This window comes from Photinus pyralis, unplaced genomic scaffold (assembly GCF_008802855.1).
Source record: "Photinus pyralis isolate 1611_PpyrPB1 unplaced genomic scaffold, Ppyr1.3 Ppyr1.4_LG6, whole genome shotgun sequence".
Classification (NCBI taxonomy): Eukaryota; Metazoa; Arthropoda; class Insecta; order Coleoptera; family Lampyridae; genus Photinus; species Photinus pyralis.
Genome location: NW_022170663.1, coordinates 41,327,614 through 41,348,419, shown reverse-complemented (window position 1 = coordinate 41,348,419; position 20,806 = coordinate 41,327,614). Strand labels below are relative to the sequence as shown.

Here is a 20,806-nt window from a genome sequence, read left to right as displayed (position 1 = left end):
GGCCTCTATATGTTGTCTTATCTGTCTCCAACTTCGTGATCTCCAGATACGTACCAAAAATGAAGCGATTCATCCCTTCGTCCCATTTCATACGTCTTTTGGAGGTTTCCTTTGCGCTGGTCCCATCCACAAGCGGTTGAGAAGCAGACACAAAGGTCTCTTATTATTATTATTATTATTAATGGATAACTTGCTGGTGTCCCACATCCAACAAAAGCAATACATAATTTTGAAGAGAGATATCTAATGTCTATGTTCGAAAAAGCGCGACAAAATCAAACTATTTATAAGACAAGTGCATGCACTCTTTTTGCGACACCCTATACAACAGATATAAACTACCATTTCTTTTTGAACCTATTGTAATGGGAGCCCTTTACTGGCATCTATTTGGTTTGAATTTTTTGAAATTTTAGATTAATTAGGACACGTTGTTGGATTTTAAGGGTGGTTTCCTCAAATTAAAGGTTTACAGTTGAGTTTCCTCATCAATCGATCATTTTGTTGCCCATTGTTTTTTAACTTAACGGTTGCCCTAAATGGCACTAATCGATTACTTACTTGCGTGAGAAAAGTTGGTTGCGCCAGTCTGGTGGGAGATAATGCAGAATTAATTATCTCTGAGAACCGCTACGCTCAGAGTTTTGTGGTTGAATTTGCAAAACAATGCAGACACCGTGGTTTCCGGGTAATTGCTTTTCTAAACGTGATACTGGTAAAGGCAGATGAAGATTATTGGTTGAACGAATAAAGATGGCCGCTGAATCCGATTAGCAACCATTTTGGAGGCGTGTTTGTAAAAATTGAAAAAAGTGGGGATTGACGGGATACCGCGAAAAGAAATACGTAAAGTGTCTAGATTGCATTGAAAATATTGGACAGAAAAGTTAATTCAGTCTTCGCCAAGTTGGGCAAAATGGCGAAATTACTAGATAAACAAATCACTTAAACCCTAAAAATTGAATTAAAATTAGTTAATAAAATTATGGGGTAGGATTATTGGATCTTGAGTTAGTTTGCGTGAACTTTTGCCGTAGATTACACACAATTAAAGTTTTTGTGATTGTTTTGTTCGAAGGTTAAGCTGTAAAAGCGGAAATCAGTTAATTTACTAATAGCGGAAGTATAAAATCACCGTGAATTTGACTAGGTAAACGCGGACTATATGAAGACAATATAAAGTATAAGGCGGCGTAAAATGTCGCGTGTTGCTCGCAGATGTTTTCGTCGCCAAATTTGTTATTTTCCATTAGAGTTCGCAGATTGTCTTATCTTGAAAAAGAATAAAAGCTAAGCTGCTTTTCTTTGATTTTTGACTTTCGTTCCAGGAGTTTTCAACTTTGCGTAATACGCTATCCAAGCAGCCCGTGATCGGGTCAAATGCCCAGGGAGCTAGCTTTAAAATAACGTAATAAGTAATCGTATTTTTTATATTTGTATGTTCAACCTATTACCGTGCCTTTAAGGGCAAAGAGAGTGACATTTTGGTAATTTAAATAAAAGCACAACCCGATTTCTTAAAAGGGTAATTACAATAAGATTATAATTTGAGGTACCTTTTGAGAAAAAATATTACATTATTGTAAAAACTCAAAATTCAATACCTACTCTCAGCGGCAGTTTCCATGCCTTTACACCAACACTTCCGAAATGATTTAATACAAAGTACCCGTAATTACCAGCGAGATAATTTGTAGTATTTTCATACCAATTAACCTAATACATTAAAAATGCAAAAAATGACAGTCGTTACATTATTCTTCGCATAAATAGATTGATTGCAGTTTAAAATTGCAGATGAGTCTCCATAATTTCGAAAAAATCGGCGAACGCCCTTATAAGGAATGTGTTATACAATAACAAATGGTCGAAGATAAACAAGGCTATAATTTAAGAAAATATCCTTGAGACGCCTATTTCATAACTCGTTATTATCCATCTTTGGATTCGTCTCTCATAATCGCAGGTAAAAGTTATGCCATTGTTTCGCGCTCGCCTCAAAAAAATTACCGAGGTACAAACAACCAACGGCCTGCCATTACAGTTGATAATAATGACATGCATTGCGAGTTTTAAAATCCGAAGAGTGGTGGCTCGTGACGTGACCGACACTCTTTGTAATTACTCGCCTTATATGTAAAACAATGAGATGAGTTCGGTTCGTTATTACAAGAAGTAAATTAAACAGATTGTAAAGCGTGAAGTTCTAGAAATTAACACGCGCGTGGTCTAACAGTAAAAGGGACGGCTTCCGCTCGTCACTCCTGGACCGAATGTCAAATTTCCACTTAGAGCATTGTTATGTAAACTAGGATGGATTCGTTTCTTATTTTAAATTAACAAGTCGTCTGGTTAGATTGATGTATCTAACAAAATTAACTTTTGTTAAAGACTGAATACATTACACCGATCTTCCCAAGCGAAGAACGAAATAATCCCACAATCGTCGACCCACATTTTCAAAAAAAGATGTCATCGATTTTCGAGTGTAATCCGGAAAGTCGCGTTAATTATACTGTCAATGACTTAATCCTGTGTGGCGCCACGAGAAAATTGTTTCCCCCGACTCGACGGACCATCCCTCTTTGGTGGTGTGCATAAATTGAATATCGTCCCTTAATTAATTACTAGGGTGTGTATAATGCGTAGGTATAGGTAGGTTAATGATGGCTTAAAGTTGGTGCGTGTGCTCAACGACTTTCTAATAATTTCAAAGTTCGAAAATTCGATTATAATCATCTTAGAGAAGTGCCTATTAATCGTATTATGTAATCGTTGAATCTGTAAAATGAATTATGACGTTCAGAAATAAACGAATGCGGAAGTGTTTAGTGCCTTCAGGTGTTAAGCAGCGGCGTACATGCGATATTTTTGTATTCCTTTAGGTTATCAGTGCCGTAGCTACCGGTATTTCGCGAAACCCGAATCCTGGGCCTGCAAAGTTTGATAACTTCGGTTAGAATATGAAAACAAAATATCAGTCGTGGAGGAATTGTGGAATTTAGGGAGCAGAGCAAGACCAGCAGAACACAATCAAACATATTGAATAATTAGGTGCTAATTAGGTGCTAATTAAGTGCCCTATTCCCGAATTAAATGCTCCTTTTTTTTTAAATTATTGCATGTTTTGCCAGGTTCATATGAACTCGGCAGAGCACTACCTTAAAACCCAAGAAAATGAAAAGTGAACTAACTAATAATTAGGTTTTATCTTAATTAGGTATCAAGTATCACATAGCATCCTACGCCCCGTGCCCGTGCTACACTTGCACGTTTCATAATTCAACTCAACGCACAATATAGCAATTTGTTTTTGAAGTACGCCTTTGTAAAATTTATAAGAACAATTTTTTGTAACTTTTTGCGTTTAAAGCAATAAATTAGCACCTTTTAATACACCAAATCACGAACACTTAGTGAACACGGTGCCTTTCTGCTTAAATCATGTAAATAGTAGAAGTAAAAATAAAAAAAGGAAGAGCACAGAATTTGAAAACAGGCCACTTAATTAGCACCTAATTGCACAATTATGCAATATGTTTGATTGTGTTCTGCTGACCTTGCTCTGCTAGGTTCATGGACATAGGTTTTTCCGGAAACTCTTCACAATTTTCTTCAATTCTTTCTCTTCACAAGTACCTTTAATTCTTCCTAGGACTGATGCGAGTGCCTACAAAACTACTACTCCACTAAATACACCTGCAGCCTCTTGTCGTGTCACTAAAGTAATTTTAAACGATCGCTCATGCTTCGACATCAATTATTCTGTTAATGTGGTCTCATTGGCGTCAATGCCTCCCTTAGCTGCTTCAACTGTTCCTCCATCTCCGGTAACCTTTGGGTGGTTAATACTAACTTCCCTTGAATAGAACATTTTTTCTGTTCCTGCCACGTAAGTTGAGCTTCTTTATGCTGTCGGTCTTGTTTTAATTTTTTGTACAGATCGTGCAGTGAGGTTGATTCCCTTTGTGGCGATTCGCCATTCTTGGTCCTCTTTCTGCGCCACGTTCTCGTGTAAATTCCTCTAAACTTTCAAGTTTTCTTCAGACATTACTCTCCATCGACTCCTTGTGGCTGTTCTAACCCTTCCAACTTTCAATGGTTTGGTGACACTCCACTTCCTTGCCATGTCCTTATTTTCTTGAATTTCTTCCTAAACCTGTTGTAGTTGCCGGATTAGCTTACTTAATCTTTTTGCTTTTCTTCCGTTGCAAATCCTTCCGTTTCTCCAAATGTTGTACATCTTCTCTCCTATCTTCGTCCATTTCTCTGTTTCTGATCTTCGTTTTGCTTTTTGAAAATTCTTCTTCGTCAAATTAATTACTTGAGTCTGCCCCTGAGCAGTATCGTTGAGGGACTAGTGAAGCTCTTGGTCCTCGACTCGGCAGTTTTCCGGCGGTAGAGAACTAGATCATCTTTTTTCTTCATAACTGCGATTTCTATTAGAAGAGGAAGGGGAGGTTACGGATCAAATCGCAGTTATGAAGAAAGAAGATGACTGGTTCGACGTTATTATTATTCCCTCGATTGCAATTTACTTGTCGTGAGGTTTCTGTTCTTTCTTGGTTGCGCCTTGATTCCTCATGATTTCGGTGGATTGGTACGTAGTCACTCTTTCTTGCTGCATTTTGGATCCTTTCTAAGGAGTGGTCCTGTATGGACTCATGATCCTATCAAGATATTCTCCACGAGTTGTGTTTCGCGCATTGGTGGTTGTAGATGAGGACTTCTACCAGACGTGATCTGTACATTTGCCAAAACGTGATTGGTAAGGTTTTGGTGTGGCCAGCCTGAGACGAACTTTTCCTTGCACATCCTCAGCGCAATATTGACTAGTGAACTTTCACCAGAAGCTCGAGCACCAACGGTAACTTCGGTTCTCCTTTACACAAATAAAAATTAACGGTATAATTACAAAAAAATGAAATTTAATGAAGGTAAGAAAATGGAACATCCAGCGGTAATTTAAAAACAAAATCTGTAGATGTAGACGATGACGGCGGCGATAGTCGGCGAAACGGTGGTAGGAAACGGCGGAACGGGATTGCTTCGAGCGCCACCAGATGTTTTTGGTTTCTCTTGCTTCTGGACAAGATGCGGTCGGCGATGATAAGCTCCAGGTAACTCGAAAGGAGAACGGCGGTCCCAGGCTACTGGTGAATGCTACAATGACAAAGTTAAAGCGCCCAACAATTTCCCTAAGCAAGAACAGTAAATAATCGGAGTAGGTAGGGGTTACTACGAGAAAGACCACTGCAGGAAGCGAGACTATCCCCCCATATAATTAATGAACCGGAAAGTAAATTTGCGAAAAAGCTAACGCACACGACGGTTTTTCCAGCTCGACGACGTGTCCGTGCGATAACGCTCAAAAATTAAAAACTTTTTTAAATGAATTACGGTCTCATCCCTGGGCGTCTTAAAAATACAGGAATATTGTCAGAATTCAAGTTTTTTAAGGACGCATCTAACGGATATAATCTCGACTTAATCGAAGGAAGCTATCTGTAACCCAATCAACTAATTACGGTTAATTATACTTATCCAAATAGTCGGAATAAAATATCCAAATTCGGCAGTCCAGCAATGCCCTTTTTTTCCTTGGAATGTGGGGTCAAGCGGCGTGGTCTCCTACCACGTTGATCTTTCCGTAGACTGCGCGACCTTGCCGGTTTTATCCTGGATTTTCGTATTCCATTAGAAAACTAAAATCCGAGCTAAAATCCATTAATGGATAATTAACGAACCTAAAACTGAATAAGATTGATTCTCTCTCTTCTTCCCTGGCAAGATAGCTTTCAGCGGTTGTAAAAACAATTTAAATATTCCTACGGGAACGGTTGCAAACGGCAAATTACAGCGTTATTTTCGGTATCGGCGGCTGAAACAATTACGTTTAGCTTCTATCTTCAACTTCGAAAATCAACAGAAATACTTTCGGTATGACGCTTTACGGAACTTACCGCCCAACTTAAATGCTTCTTGATACCTGGTAAATTTCTCACATTCGCCTTTCTGAATGCTTCCAAACTTCATTTCAGGTTTACAATGTCTTCCTCATGTTGGTCAATTCTAACTTTTTTTCGTAATTTCTTCTACACCCGTCACAGCTACTGTTACTTGTCGCGTACAATGATCTTGTCCCTCTTGTAGTTCTCGTCTCATCTGCTTTGAGGATCTAAATCCTGTTTGCATTTTCTCAGTAGCTCATGTTGTTGGTTATCCGCAGTGACCTTTACTTGCTGGATATCTACTCTTGGTTTCTGTTGTTCATTTTTTAGTTCCAGTTTCTTCTCCTATTGTTTCCAAAAGATCGTTTCTCTCTTTCCTTATTTCTATTCAAAGTCTTTTCTTGATTCCTTTCTACGCCTTGCAGCGCATTGCAATTCTTTTCTCTCCAAAATTATCTTAGCTTTCTTGGGGCATCATATTGTTGACTTGAACTCCTTGAATTAATTTTGTCGTAGGCTTCTTAGATCCTTCTTTAGTATCTTCCTAAATTTCAAACTTCTTCACAAAAAATATTCCCACGCCACCATGGATTATAATAAATTTCAATCTTATCCCTGAATTAATTCTATTGTACCGTCACTGGCATCTACTGACCTAATTAATTTCCACCCAACAATTGATCGTTTGATTACTCGTTGAAATTGAATCTTGAAAAATGGTTGACGATTTGAGTCAGGAATAAACGAGGATTCAGGTTTCTCGAAATGTAGTAGTAAACTTTTTACCGGTTGCAGTTTAATCCGGAATCTTATTATCGCAACGTTATAAAGAAGAGAAGCGCACAAATTTGGTTGGGAAACTTTTTTTTATCAAACTAGTTACTCCAAGTATAAATGCACTTTTGACCGCAATGCCTTCGTGGTAAAAATTTATTTAAACGCGATCACGCTGATCCAAGAATGCTACAAAACGAAAATGTCCGCTCACGTAAATACGCCACTTTATATTAGTTTAACGCGTGATGACAGAGCACGCCCGACAATAATTTCGTCAAATTGGCAGCACAGTTTTCCCTTGTAATTCGGCAATTAACTTCAACTTTCAGGCGACTGTTAAATCTTCCGTATACCTCGATTTTACGAATTCGTCTGGAAGCTTTCAGTTGAAAAGAAATGTTCCGCGATCTTAAATGTCGCGCACGACTTACATAGGTTCGCCTCGAAGGTTTAGCGAAGAATCTCTCTCTCCCACCTAATTTTCTCTAATTAGTCGCCGAAACCAACGCAAACCAAGCTTCGGCTACGTTTATTTTACACATGTAAGGCTACAGTGTGACGTTTTGAATCTTATCTGCTTGCTAGTTTATTATTTCCGCACGTTGATAATTACGCTATTGTTCGTCTTTATCGTAATAGATTTCAATTGCCGCAAATTAATTTTGTTTTAAAATATGAACCTTTTACAAAATATAAAACCACCCCGAACTCACAGGTAGACCTTACAGGTTCACGACTCGTCCTTCATTTGTATCATAGGACTGCTCAAAATGTGTTTCTTTAAAAGTTACTGGGATGAATGAAATTAATTTTATGCCTAGGAACAATTTCTGAACATAACGTATTCCAGAGACGTTTCAGCGCTTACATACTTTGATAAACCCACGCCTCTGTAACTACCTAAGCTATTAATAATCGACATGCATTCCAAGTTACGTAGTCTACATATTTATTGAATGCTCATTTATTTCCAGTTGAAATTAGATTTTTCGAAAAAAATGTAGAAATAAACAATATTACATAAGATTTGCATTTTGCTATAACAGCGGAAGACGCGAGGTCATTGCGATTATAGTACCATAAAATTGCTCGCATACGTACCATTAAACCTTCGTGCCTTCAAGGTGCCATCGAGCAGTATGCTAATTTGCAACTATGCGAAATTGATTTCTGTTCCAAGATTTCTAATTTTCTGCCGTCAATCAAGCTGCGGGCGCTGTTGCAACGGCCGCCTAAATTTATTCATTCATGATACATGAGTTGAATTTTTTTAGATGTATTTACTTATACACATACACACATGTGCTCGTTGGTATAAGTAGTGGAAGTATGTGAATTTGAAACATAGCATCAGATCTAATAATAACACCTTCGTTTTAAAATAGCCACTTTTGGATCCTACGCACTGTCAGTTGCACAGTTTACAATAAAGTGAAGTTTTCGGTCTGGGCCTTTTTTTGCTTCCAAAGTTCTCGTTTGCAAAATTATCGGCTGCCAAAGTGTACAATGAACTCGTAGAATGAAAACAAGCGTGGGAGTAGAAAATGGGTAGTTTGCGGTGCGATTCCTTTTGAGAGGGAATTTAGATTTTTATTGGTATGAGGTTGGCTACATTTGAGCTCCCACGCTCCAGGTATTGCAGTTCAGTGGATGTACACAAATTAAGACCTGGACGATGCATTTCTTGTAACAAAAGAGTTACTGAATCCGATTTTGCTTGTTGCCAAATTTGAAAATGAACCGGAAGGAAGATATTCAAGATGGCATCCAATATGGCGATTTTTTTACCACTCTGGCGTATTCTCCGTCTAAAATGCTCAATTTTTACAGTTCACAGGCCTGGACCCGCGTTTTTGGGGTCAAGGAACACGATGGTAGTGTCAAAAATTAGATCGGAAGTGAAAAACCGCGATTTCTCATATTGGGAGATGAGATCGGATATGGTAGAAACGTGATTTCTCACATTTCGGCCGAAATATTTGAATGGTTCTAACTTTTTTTTGGAGCATAGACAGTGTCAATGTCTTCGTTTTTAGGCGAGCGCGAGGGTAAATAAATAATGCCCCCACTCCACTCCCGACCTTCCTGATTCCTGATACAAACTGTGACTAGAAGGTGGAGGGAGGACACTACGTTCCTCTTCTAATGACGGTGCCTCCAGTGCCGAAAGCATTCATTCAAGGCATCGGTCAGCGTTTGACACACTCCTAGTAAAGCAGCTGCATTGTAATAATTAATAGTTATTTACCTAACAAGTATTTTGTAATCTTTTTTGTAATCATCAGTTGGTACTACAATAATATTTTTGTTGGTAACACAATTGTTACCCACTAGAATAGCACTGGTCACATTAAAAACATTTTGTATGATAATAAATGTGTTTTCCTCTAAATGGGTGTAGCTATTACTAGTAATTTCACTGATTGTACTTAATACCTTTGGAAGTCTTGATAGATATATTTCTTCCAGACGTCCCAGTCGCCCTGGTTGGTAGAAATTAATTCCTTTCATTGAGACCTTTCATTAGAGTACCATGAAGGATAAAACCAGCCCCCCCCCCAACCTGATTAATTTCTACCCCTCCCTCCTCTCCCCTCGCAGGAAAGTTATGGTTTGTACTAACGAATTCATTTCGGTGAGACCTTTCATTAGAATACCATGAACGGTAGAACGTGTGTTCCCCCCCCCCCCTCCCCCCTTTCAAAAGTTTTGCTTGGCACCATGCGTATACGTTCAAAAACAGCATCTCGGGAAATAATTCATTGGGCCCCCCCCTGAGACAGCGAAATTTGGTCGTCTGACGCACCTTCAAGGTATAGGCTACGACCATTCCCCTAAAAGTAGTACAAAACCACAGAAGTTGGTCCGGACGGACGGTCGGATAAAACGCAAACAAACCACATTTTTTTAATCTTTAGCAAAATATTGGCTGAAATGAGAAACCACGGGTTTTCACTTCGAGCCTCATGTTTGACCCTTCCATCGTATTCCTTGGCCCCAAAAACGCGGGTTCAGGCCTTTGAAGTGTAAAAATCGGGCATTTTAGACGGAGAATACGTCAGGGCAGTTCAAAAACCGCCATATTGGATGCCATCTTGAATATCTCAAATTTCTCAAAAACAGCCGTGACTAACGTGATTTTCAGTTTGGAACATCCTACCTCGTAGTAACTCAAATTCGATATCAAGACCAGCGGATAGATAAGATAAGAAAAGAAATGCAAGAAAATCACTGTACCTACACAAAAAAATTAAACCAATACATAAAGAACCTTTGCAGTACATAACCCAAATGGCAAAACACATTCTGTTTGTTTTGAACTTTTATTAATGCACAAATTTGACATCGTAAAATTGAATTAATACACTTTACCTGGTAAAGAAAAAGACACACTAGTCGAATATACAACTGCAAAATGACTAAATAAACAAAGTTGAACTCGCCAAATAATATAAGAGCTACTACGAATTTTTACTGAACGTCAACACCACTCGAAGTAAGATGAATCAAAAAGATGCGCAATCGGTGTCCCTTCTACTTGCGCTGTTGCCAAGTGAAATTTGTGAGTTGCCGGATTTCATAAAAGTGGTCGGCCGGTTGTGCCTTGTCCGGATATCTGAGCGCCTAATCCATCTTGGTCTCTTTTGTCCTTCCTTGCTTTCTTCGACATAGTAAGCATTCCCGATTCCTGACTATATTGCATTCTTCGACTTCCTGGGTTTCTTCGATCTTTGTCCTTCAGTTTTATCGAGTGAAGTTGTGCACGATAATGAATTAAATACAAAAAAAAACGTGTACCTTGTTGTTATTGGTGGTAACACACGACAGCGAAATCCCTGGGCATGTGACTCGAATACGGGCTATTTTGCTAGCTTCTTTTGAAAAGGTCGCCGAACAATAAAAAATCGATGGGTGGAAACTCCCGTTCTTCTAAGCAGCTTGTTTATTTCTTGGAAATTTAAAAAAATGGTACAAATTGCGCCGAAATGTCCAAAATTACCCTTATAACTTGGGAATTTGACAGCCAACAAAACCACGAATTAATTGTCTTTAACCTTTTTACCGGTTGGCGTTTAATTTAGATCTAATTACACCCGGTCGGACAGGTAATTCACAAGAGAGGTGGACAGTTTTGATTGACAAACTTGTTATTTAATCGTCTAATCACTGAAAATATATCCGCAATAGAAGTTTTGCACCTTGGACCCCAACGCTCTCGTGGTAAATTTTTATGGAAATGCGAGCATTCACGTACGTATTCAGAAAGAACATATTCGCACGGTATTTACAGTTAAACATAAATCCTTCGTCCATTAGTTTTCACTACACAACGCAGTTCCCTTGTTGCATAAAAAACGTTTTTTATTATTAGTTTTGATCGAAATATTGATAAAAGCAGTCACGCCAATAAATTCGTCCAAAACGATTGCACAGTTTTCCGGTTGCGCGGCTAACAATCCTTTTATATATGTACTGCGGTTAGACGGCTTTCGGTTCGAACTTTTGACTACTGAAATTTCACGCGATCTCAAAAATGGCGTACACAACTGATATGATTCGCCTTGAAAGTCTCGGGGAAGAATTTCGTTTTATGCACTCACGTTACATAGGTTGTCTCGAAGGTTTGGCTAAGAATGCATTTCTCCCATCCAATTTTTACTTATGTACTCGCCGAGCTCGAATGATGAAACGCCCCAACGAAGCGAAAATGTGAAGGTATATATCAGAGGAACCGTCCCTCAATCTCCGTTACGACAGTTTTTAAAACAAGCATCACTGTAGCTTTTTGAGTTTTATCTGTTGAACACTCGTTTACTATCTTAACGCGCTTTATTTTCTCGCATATTAGTTCCGTTCGATTTCCGTATGAAGCGGTACACGTTATAAAATTTCCGATACCGGTAAATTTGTAAAGTTAACAAAAAATGTTTAAAGCGTAAAGCGACCACCTATACATGGAATGATTTTCTTGAAGGGCAGTCGCCCGACAAAAAAGCACCCTGGGTAATTCACCAGCTATTGAAAAATATTCTTCCCGGCTTAACCGAATTTTCTCTTGCTCTACACTGTGACACCTGTTGCAGTTTGCAATTTAATTCTTTCAGCTACTTGAACTTCTCACTCCGATTCAATTATACCATGCAAAAAAACTCACGGAGCGATTGATTTAGACATTTTCTCATTGCCGACGCGCGTGTTACCGTCTCACTGAAGTTTTTCTTTGTTTCTTAACTGATTCACAACACGATGTTCGCATGGTCTAACTCGTAATGCTGTACGGTTCCCTCTCGAGGTTTAGTCCTCCACTATCCTCAACGCCCGACTATGACTTCGAATCTGCTCTACCAATATTTCTTTGCACCAGGCTTTGCACCAACCCTCGCACCAACCATATTTCCTGAAACACAGTTTTGTCACACACGTAGAGTTTTCCAGGCACTTCGAGCTTGCCAGAAACATTTAACTTGGCAATTTCGATGCCCCAAATAATGACGGATCTGATTGCGCCATATGGTCACGTATGTACTGTACATCCCATTGATTTTGTCTTATAGGGCGACAAGTTGGCGCTTCTGCATGCAATTACATAATCCTAAAGCGTTCACCCAAAATTTTCAACAGCAACATTTTGAATAAATCTGTCTTCTAATGAGCCCACCCTCTACACTTTGGAAAGAACCCAACTTTGACGCTGCAACCAAAAAACTGTACGTAGGGTTCCCAGTGTACTAGATACCCAGGCCATAAGTCCTGAGATACCCAGGCAATAAGTCCTGAACTTTAAACGGGGGAAGAAATGACCCTAATGTTACCCTGATTACCGAGAAGCGGCGCGGTCTGAAGGCCCTATAGAAGGAACCTAAAACTGATATCTCCTGTCATAATAAAATTTATCATCTATCCTGCACTATCTGAATCTTTAAATCCCTACCTTGGCTTCGGTGGTAGAATCTTCGGTATTCCTGGTGGCCTACTACGTTAAAACCCCAAATATCATAAAATCGGTAGAATCTTATGAAACCAAGCAAGCTACCCTCGGTCTCCAAACTCCATAGTTGGTGCTGCGGTTGACTTATTGCCGTTGCTTAGTCGCACAACGCGCAGTGCCCTCTACGGTAGGGTTATTCCTTCCCGCCCTTACATGGGTAAAAATATACACAAAGACAAATCTCTCTCTTTATCTTCGTTTGCTTGTGATAGCGCCTAGTTTTTCTACCTTCTTCGTCTTCGTTTATTTGTTATAAGATACGGAAAATTCCGATTACTTCCGAAGACATTCCAGACAAAGCGCAATTTGCCGATTTTTTTCCGATGTTATTTGAACTTTTTCATTACCACTGTAGGTACACCGTTAAGAGATTTTCAATACAACCTTTCGTTTCGGAAAATTGTCATGAACTTTATTTTTTTATATGGCCTGCAAAAAGTAGCATTCTTTATTACGAATACAACGATGTGCAGCACAAAAAATCAAAAGTTGGAAATTCTATTGGTTTCAACAGGATGGTGCACCCGCGCACAACGCTCTAATCGTGTGAGAATAGCTATTGGGCAAATTTTCCATTTTCTAGGTGAGCATTTTGATAGAGAAAATTTATTTAATGGTATATTTTCGGTTTGGGGTAAATGGAGTAATTTTGCAAAACACTAAAAACATATTGTAGTGGTTAGTCAAGGTGAAAGAAATTCTAGCTGAGCACCTCGGGCATGTTGTTACCATTCCAATCAATCACGCTGACATTGCATTATATCGATAGGTGCCTAGGTAATTTGATAAACCATGAGATAACTTACATCTTTTTAAATTGATCCGCGAAGTTGCGCAACGGGAAACCGTAAAGGTATTAAAATACCCAAGAAAAATGGCGTTAACGTTTAATTTGACTGCTTCCACTTTCATTTTATGATGCGAAAATTTTTCATTTAAACGAGTCGAATGCTGCAGGTGGGAATTCGAACAGATGTAATTGATTGCATATTTAACAACCTCCGCATATCCACCGCCCGTTGACGTTTGTTAAGTACTTTCTTGTCGGCAATACCTACTATTTTAGTCAACGTTTCCCTCGTTAACGTTACCTTACCATCAATTTATTTAGGCCAAATGCTCTAGGAAGTCTAGGAAGTTAGCACAGATGCCTGAGCACTAAAATTTGCAAAATGCAAACATTTAAAATATAGATTAAAGTAAACAGGCTGTTTTTTATTCAACAAATCGGTCTATTAGTGATTTTTTTCATTGACCGCATTTATGCATAAATTTTCGGGTAATTTGTAATTACACATCTGCAGCCTACAGTGGCTTAACACAATTTTCTAGTCCAACTAAATTAATTTCATTCATTTATTTCGGTTGTATTTTCACAAAACCCTCGACAAAACCTTTAGAAACATAGAATAGCAATTGGTCGAATAACCTTCACGTTTCGTTGCATCTCAATGGCAACAACTATTTTTTGGAATCTCATTTCATCACGAAACGGAAAAAAATACACAATCCAAAAGAAAGCGGATGTACATAAATTAAACTTGCAAGTGCATTATAGTACTTTTACCATGATAGCGCAGTTAGTTACGGGTGGTTGCGCCAGACTACTTTGTTGCATTGCGCGGCGATTTAACCGATAAATAAGTCTTATGCACACACTATTAACGTTTCTTTTTCTTTGCAGTGTGGAGATTGGCTACAACTAAAAATTTTAGAAGTTAGTCCAGAACTAACCGCACTTGGGAATAATTTAGCAGAAGCGGTGGAATTGCAACAGGCACACGATGAAGTTCTGCACCAGTTACAGGTAATTATAGAATTGTTTTAAATTAATTTATTTATATTTATTTGAATAATAGTCGACAATAGCATTTAAAAACACTAAAACAACTAACTGTAACTGAATCCTGACTTGTGTGAGTCAGACCTGACGTGAGTGTACAGTGTCCAAGATAAAGATGTCTATCATGGAGAGCTGCGAAACCATAGACGATACGACCATGGTTAAATTAGGGAAAATTAAAAACTTATTATCATGCTTTAAAGAAAACCACAAATTTCGGATTACCTACTTCCGAAGATATGCTAGAAACACCGAAATTTGCCGATTCCAGTTTTATTATTTTTAGCGCATTTCCACAAAAATAAAAAAAGTGCGCTATTGTGGCCACTTTGTCCGTCCGTCCGTCCGTCCGCTCGTTTGACGTTATTTAAGCAGATACAGAAAAAAACACCTTCTCATTGCCATTTTTTGAAATTTACAAGATACCGTTGAGAGATTTTTAATACGACGTTTCGTTTCGGAGAAATCATTACCAATTTATTTTTTATGTGGCCCGTAAAAAAAGTACACACTTAGCAGTAGCATTTTTTATTACGAATGTAACGGCATACGACACACAAGAAAACAAAAGTTGGAAATTCTGGTGGTTTCAACAGAATGGTGCACTCACCACAACACCTTAATGTGTGCGAATATCTATCGAACAAACTTCCTGGAAAATGGAAAATTTTTCCGAATTGTATTCTCGCATGATTAGGTCCTTATATGTGCGTGCACTATCCTGTTGAAACCAACAGTTTCCAATTATTGTTATTTTTTGTGTGCCGTAGATCGTGGTATTCGTAATAAAATATGCTACTCAATACAGTATGTAGGTTTTCTTACGGGCCATATAAAAAATAAAGTTGATGATTTCTTCGAAACAAAACCTTTTATTAAAAAGGCTGTCTTGTAGAGCTCAAAAAGTGGCAATGAAAAAGTGTTTTTTATTTTTCTGTATCTGCTCAAATGACATCAGAAACAAAATCGGCAAATTTCTGATTTTCTGAAATATTTTCGGGACTGAACGGAATTTTCTGGTTTTCTGCATGATCATAACACTCTTTTCTCTAATTTGGTCATCGTGATATCTTCTATGGTTTCGGAGATTCCCCTGATAAACATCCTTATACTGAACACAGTGTATATTGCGGATACACTCGACATTTTGTTTACGTTACAAATGCGTCGGGCTCGATTTTGGGCAATGATTAATCTCAAAACAAAATTTTGAGATGCTTTCAACGAAAAGGAAATAATTGTTTATTCCTCCCTTTACAAATGGAACCATATTCTACTTACTTTGAGGTTGTAGCCTTCTCACTTACTTCTTTCTTTTTGTTTTTTGGTTATGAATGCGACAAACATGTCAAATTAGGCACTTGAAAAGGAAATACGCCCAGCCAAAGCTATAAGCATAGTTTGTGTTATATTATGCTATAAGGAAGTAACGCGAGTTTGCCTTCTGCGTCCCATTGAAAATCCTGGTAATAACAGTAATTTAGTCAAATGTAACGAAAGTCCGCTGGTGCATATTAGTTTTTTTTAATTTTTTGTACATAGTAATTAGAACACGATGTGTGTGGGTCCAATTTTGATTAGATTTGATAGCCGTTTTCTCAAATTAAGGGTTTAAGTTGTGTTTCTCCAGGGTTGCATGTTTTTTGATATTAAGTATAAAATAGAGAGGATGGTTTCAGTATAGGGTAGGTTTCGCCAAGCTTTTGTCGGTCTATTGTTTTTTGGGGTAATGGTTTCCGAACACGGCACTGTCCGATTAATTACGTACGAAAAAGTTTGTAGCGCCGGTCTGTCGCGAGATAAGCAGAGTTAATGGGTTGTATGTGACCGTTTTGGGTTTCGCGACGCAGCCAGAGAACTGCTAATGCTGAGGGTTCTGGACAATATTTCTGGAATTGCTTTTCTAGACATAGGATTGGTGAAAGGAGATGAAGTCTATGGGCAGAACGAATCAAGATCAAAGTCTCTGAAACCGATTGGCATCCATTTTGAAGGCGTATTTGTAAAATTATAAGAGTGGGGACGCGTCTAGAGCAGTCAGAGGTAGACCGCGAAAGCGTTAGCTGGGCCCTGCGATACATTCCCGATGGCTGACTTAAGGTCGCTCACGGCTTCGCCTTAATTTTTCCTCGCGCTTCGACGCAAATTCCAACACAAAGTCACAAACTATAAAAACTAGACTGCCGTAATTTACAAATGGATGACCTAACTTCGCTTACGGTTGAATGCACACTACCTGATGGTTCGACACGAACAACCAACTTTCCACTATTTTTTATTTTTTAGTGGCTCTATTTTGGCATGCAAACTTTTTCCGCCAATAAAAACTAATTTTTCCGTTCAATCTACCTAACGTGAAGCGAAATCCGGCTGAGTTTGCAGAACCCCCGCTATGCAACAGGCTTGATAACTACGACTATAAAATAAACAAAATATTCTTTTGTAATCTGAACTAATCGCGTCAAGTCCCACGACGCACTGGTGCCCCAAACTTCCACACGCATTTACAAAGTCAGGACAGTATTTAAGGGTCACTCGTCCACGGAACACAACCAAAAAATTTAAGAAAAATAGCTGACAGAAGGTCTAAATACTCTAAATCATTAAAAAAATGAGTCTCTGGTGTTTTTAAATGAATATCCAGTTTTGTAATATTTTTATTAACGGGATGATTGTTTCGCATGGCCCAAGGATCATTTAAATATACACCGGGTTTCAGAAGCAGAATTGGAGCAGTGTTTGCATTAATTACTCCAGATACTCGTAACGGGATTTAGAATCATCCCGTATACTTCCATTTGATCATTTGAAATACGGTTTGGACTCAATCAAACTAAGAGACTGAACGAAATGGCGGTGTGTAAGATTTTCCAGCGTCAGAAGAACTCACGAACCTCACCTGCCATTATATAACAGTCAAAGGTACAGAATTGCTCGTTTCCCCTTCCATAACGAAAATGACTGCTAAATCTTCATAAAGATAATCATAGTCGGGGGAAGATTACACTGGTCACTGCTACCGTTCAATCAGAACGAATAATATTGCCACCACACAGGCACGTCGTCGAACTACTGAACATAAAAGCATTTTTAAACCACATGAAATAGAGGAATTATTTCGCACACAATATTGGATCTGTAAATCAATTGATTCACAATCTTAATAATAATTTGAACCAAGCTGGGGATGGTGGTGATACCCCTTGACCATTCAATATCGAAATATCGATTGTCCAAACGATGGATCTAACTCTTGAAAAGGAAAATTAATGCAAATTCCTAGGTCTCGTATAATGAATGGCACCTGTGATTGGCAGTTTAAAATTTACGGGCGGTTCAAGTTAGGCGTTAGGTTCCTGGTTATATTTTGTGTCAGGAAATTCGCCTTGAGCCGCAAGCGAAGTCAGGTGAAGCACCTGTAAATTAGCGCAGGGGTTTTATTTTGTACAATAGCGTTAGTTAGTTTTCAGGGTCACAAAATTTAATTTCGCGCGTTTAAAACTAACTAACGCTATTGTACAAAATAAAACCCCTGCGCTAATTTACAGGTGCTTCACCTGACTTCGCTTGCGACTCAAGGCGAATTTCCTGACACAAAATATAACCAATTTACAAAACTCTGTCCTAATTGCTGTATTTGACGTTACTATGTTATAAGGGTTGTTCGGGAGGCACGCATGTAGCTGCATTCGCGACGGTTTTTTTTCCTCCAAATTACCAGTGAATGTGGAGGGAATAGCAATCTCACCTCACGGTCTCGACCGGTCCTCACAAACTAACTCATCAAGGAAATACTTATTTTATGAAAATGGGATACAGGTGACATAATTAATACAGATCAGATCAGATGGCGTTGTAAACTCTTAACGAATTAGGTGCTTTGCCCGCGGAAGAAACGGTTAATTGGGGCATGCATGAAATTCAAACTGTAATCGATAAACCTTCTTTTGTGAAACGGTAATGAAACAGTCGGATGAAGATGCCAATTGCCATGCTTTCAACAAGAGAATTTCAGAATCTAAACGAATCAAAATCACACAGATGAAGAAGGATCTGGTCAGATTGGGTAACTTCGTTAGTCTTAAAATTATCGAGGTGGCTTTTTTGGTTCCAGTTTAAATAGTGTGTAGCAAATCGTATGAAAATCATACATTAGAAAATCACACCTAAATAATGACAGCCTAAGCATATGAAGCGTTTTGAACAAGAGCTCTTTGATTCCAACACGTGTACCATATTTCAATTCAATGATTACTACTTTTTATCATAATTGTAGTAATTGTAGAGGTTCATCGAACTTACGAAACGGAAAAATAACTGTTACACTTATTCCATCCGTAAGTAGGTACTACAAATTTTAAACTGCAGTTCTTGAAATAACTATAAGCAAGTAAGATCCAATGAGAAATTCAGGAAAGTAGTTCACGATTCAAATTTTAATACCGTGAAGGCTATTTCTGTCGAACATCAAAGCCTATGTTATAAATAACAATGATTTAATCTGTGGTTTTTTAGTAAATTTTTTCTCTAAAATCGAGTATAGTAAAAATGAATACTTGGGGCAGCTGATTAATGTTCGCGGTCGGGATGCGGCCTAGCTATTTCGGGAATGAGAAACCACAGAAATCGGTGGGAGCGTAAATGTATTTTATATTGGAATATCTAAGTAAACCCCCGTTTGTATAAATAAACAAGAACATACGTAAGTAGATGGGGATCTGTTGGTTCACAAGGAACAGTGTCTCTTGCTAGAGCTAGACATAACACTCAACTAAAGTTACCGTAGGTAGGTACCTCCGTAATTTTTATAGACAATAATGTCCGGACGATTTTTAGATCGGGGTAGGTTATTTGTCTACGGTTGGTAAACAGTTACTTAAATACTAAGTGGACAGTGAAAATGATCAGGACAATGTTTATCCAAGGCACGGCACTCGGCAGTCTATATCGTAAAAAAGTGCTTTGCGACTATTATACCAAATTATTTCAAATTGGCTAGAAAAAGTACAAAATCCGCTGTAAAAAAACCGTTTCAATCACTGGTCATTAAAGAATCTGAAGACAAAACACTATCCACAAACTAAAAGACTGTCCTTGATTGATTTCTATGATTTATTTATTTATTATCCCTCTCTTGTTCTGGGCCCTCAGGCTTCAACAGGCATAATGCTTTTTAGAGGTGCCTCTGCGTTGTTCTATACTACTCCGGTATTTACCTTACTAATTATGAAAACCTAATTCGGAGTAGCCGGCAGAATGCTCGAGACTGGTCTAAGGTAATTCCCATCTCTGCTACAGATGAAAAATTCACCTCAACCCAGGTTCGAACACCCGACCTCCGGATTTATAGCCCAACGCTCTACCACTGAGCCATAAAGCTTTAGCAGGAAGCCCTATATTTCTCATGTAAGAGTGTGATCTTGAGTGGGCTAGACTTTCGAAGGATCAGTGGAGAGTTTAAGAGTTGCAGCCGTAGTTGTAGGTGTCCTAAAAACATTTGTACAGTTTAAAATCCTCCTATGTTATCTTTCCCTGTATTGGTTTGTTCGGTGTCTTCTTGTGGCTTTTATAAACCCGATACACTGGACTTTTAAACCACGTGCGGTAAATTCGCCCCCGGAATATTTTCGTCCTCGAAAGGGCGGAATGATTTAGTTCCATCAAAAATCTCTTCTCCGGACTATTCGCTCCTAAAAGAATCGCCCTTTCTATGCGCGACTACCATTTGTGGCAATTAAAGTGGCACCAATAAACTATCGCCCCAGTTTGGTTTACCCATGTGAAGTTGGCCCCGTCCATATGAAATAATTTGACAAAAATGTGTCGTTAGTGCTTTTCAGTGCTCGAAGCATATCGTTAGTGCTGCTACATAATATCAGAAAACAAGTACAAATTGTGCACAACCCCTGTGCAGGTTAAGCGCATTTTTTTTAAACACCCCTACGAAATTTCTTCCATAAATAAGAAAGTTGGCACTGCGCATGCGCAAAACCAAATTTTGAAACTGGCGTTTTATTTGCTTTTATTCCAAGTGGGTATGTAACAACTTTTATTTAAATGCCTCCATAAATAAGAAAGTTGACACTGCGCATGCGCAAAACAAATTTAGAAAATGGCGCTACATTTTCTTTTATTCCAAGTGGCTATGTATCAAATTTTGTTTAAATGCCCAATGGTTATATTTCTTCCAAACGTCCCAATCGCCCTTTGTAGGTACTTTTCTTTGACAATTCACTCTTAAGATAT

At 38.5% G+C, this 20,806-nt stretch overlaps 1 protein-coding gene across 6 annotated transcripts in view; it reads left to right on the top strand.

Annotated features, from left to right (window-relative positions):
• The window catches only part of LOC116174774 (titin), a 114,897-nt gene that overhangs the window by 67,878 nt on the left and 26,213 nt on the right, over positions 1–20,806 (top strand). For all 6 annotated transcript variants that reach the window (XM_031492765.1, XM_031492763.1, XM_031492761.1 and 3 more), the window contains one exon: positions 14,402–14,524. In XM_031492765.1, coding sequence (XP_031348625.1) covers positions 14,402–14,524 — 123 coding nt within the window. The remainder of the gene's footprint in view (positions 1–14,401; positions 14,525–20,806) is intronic.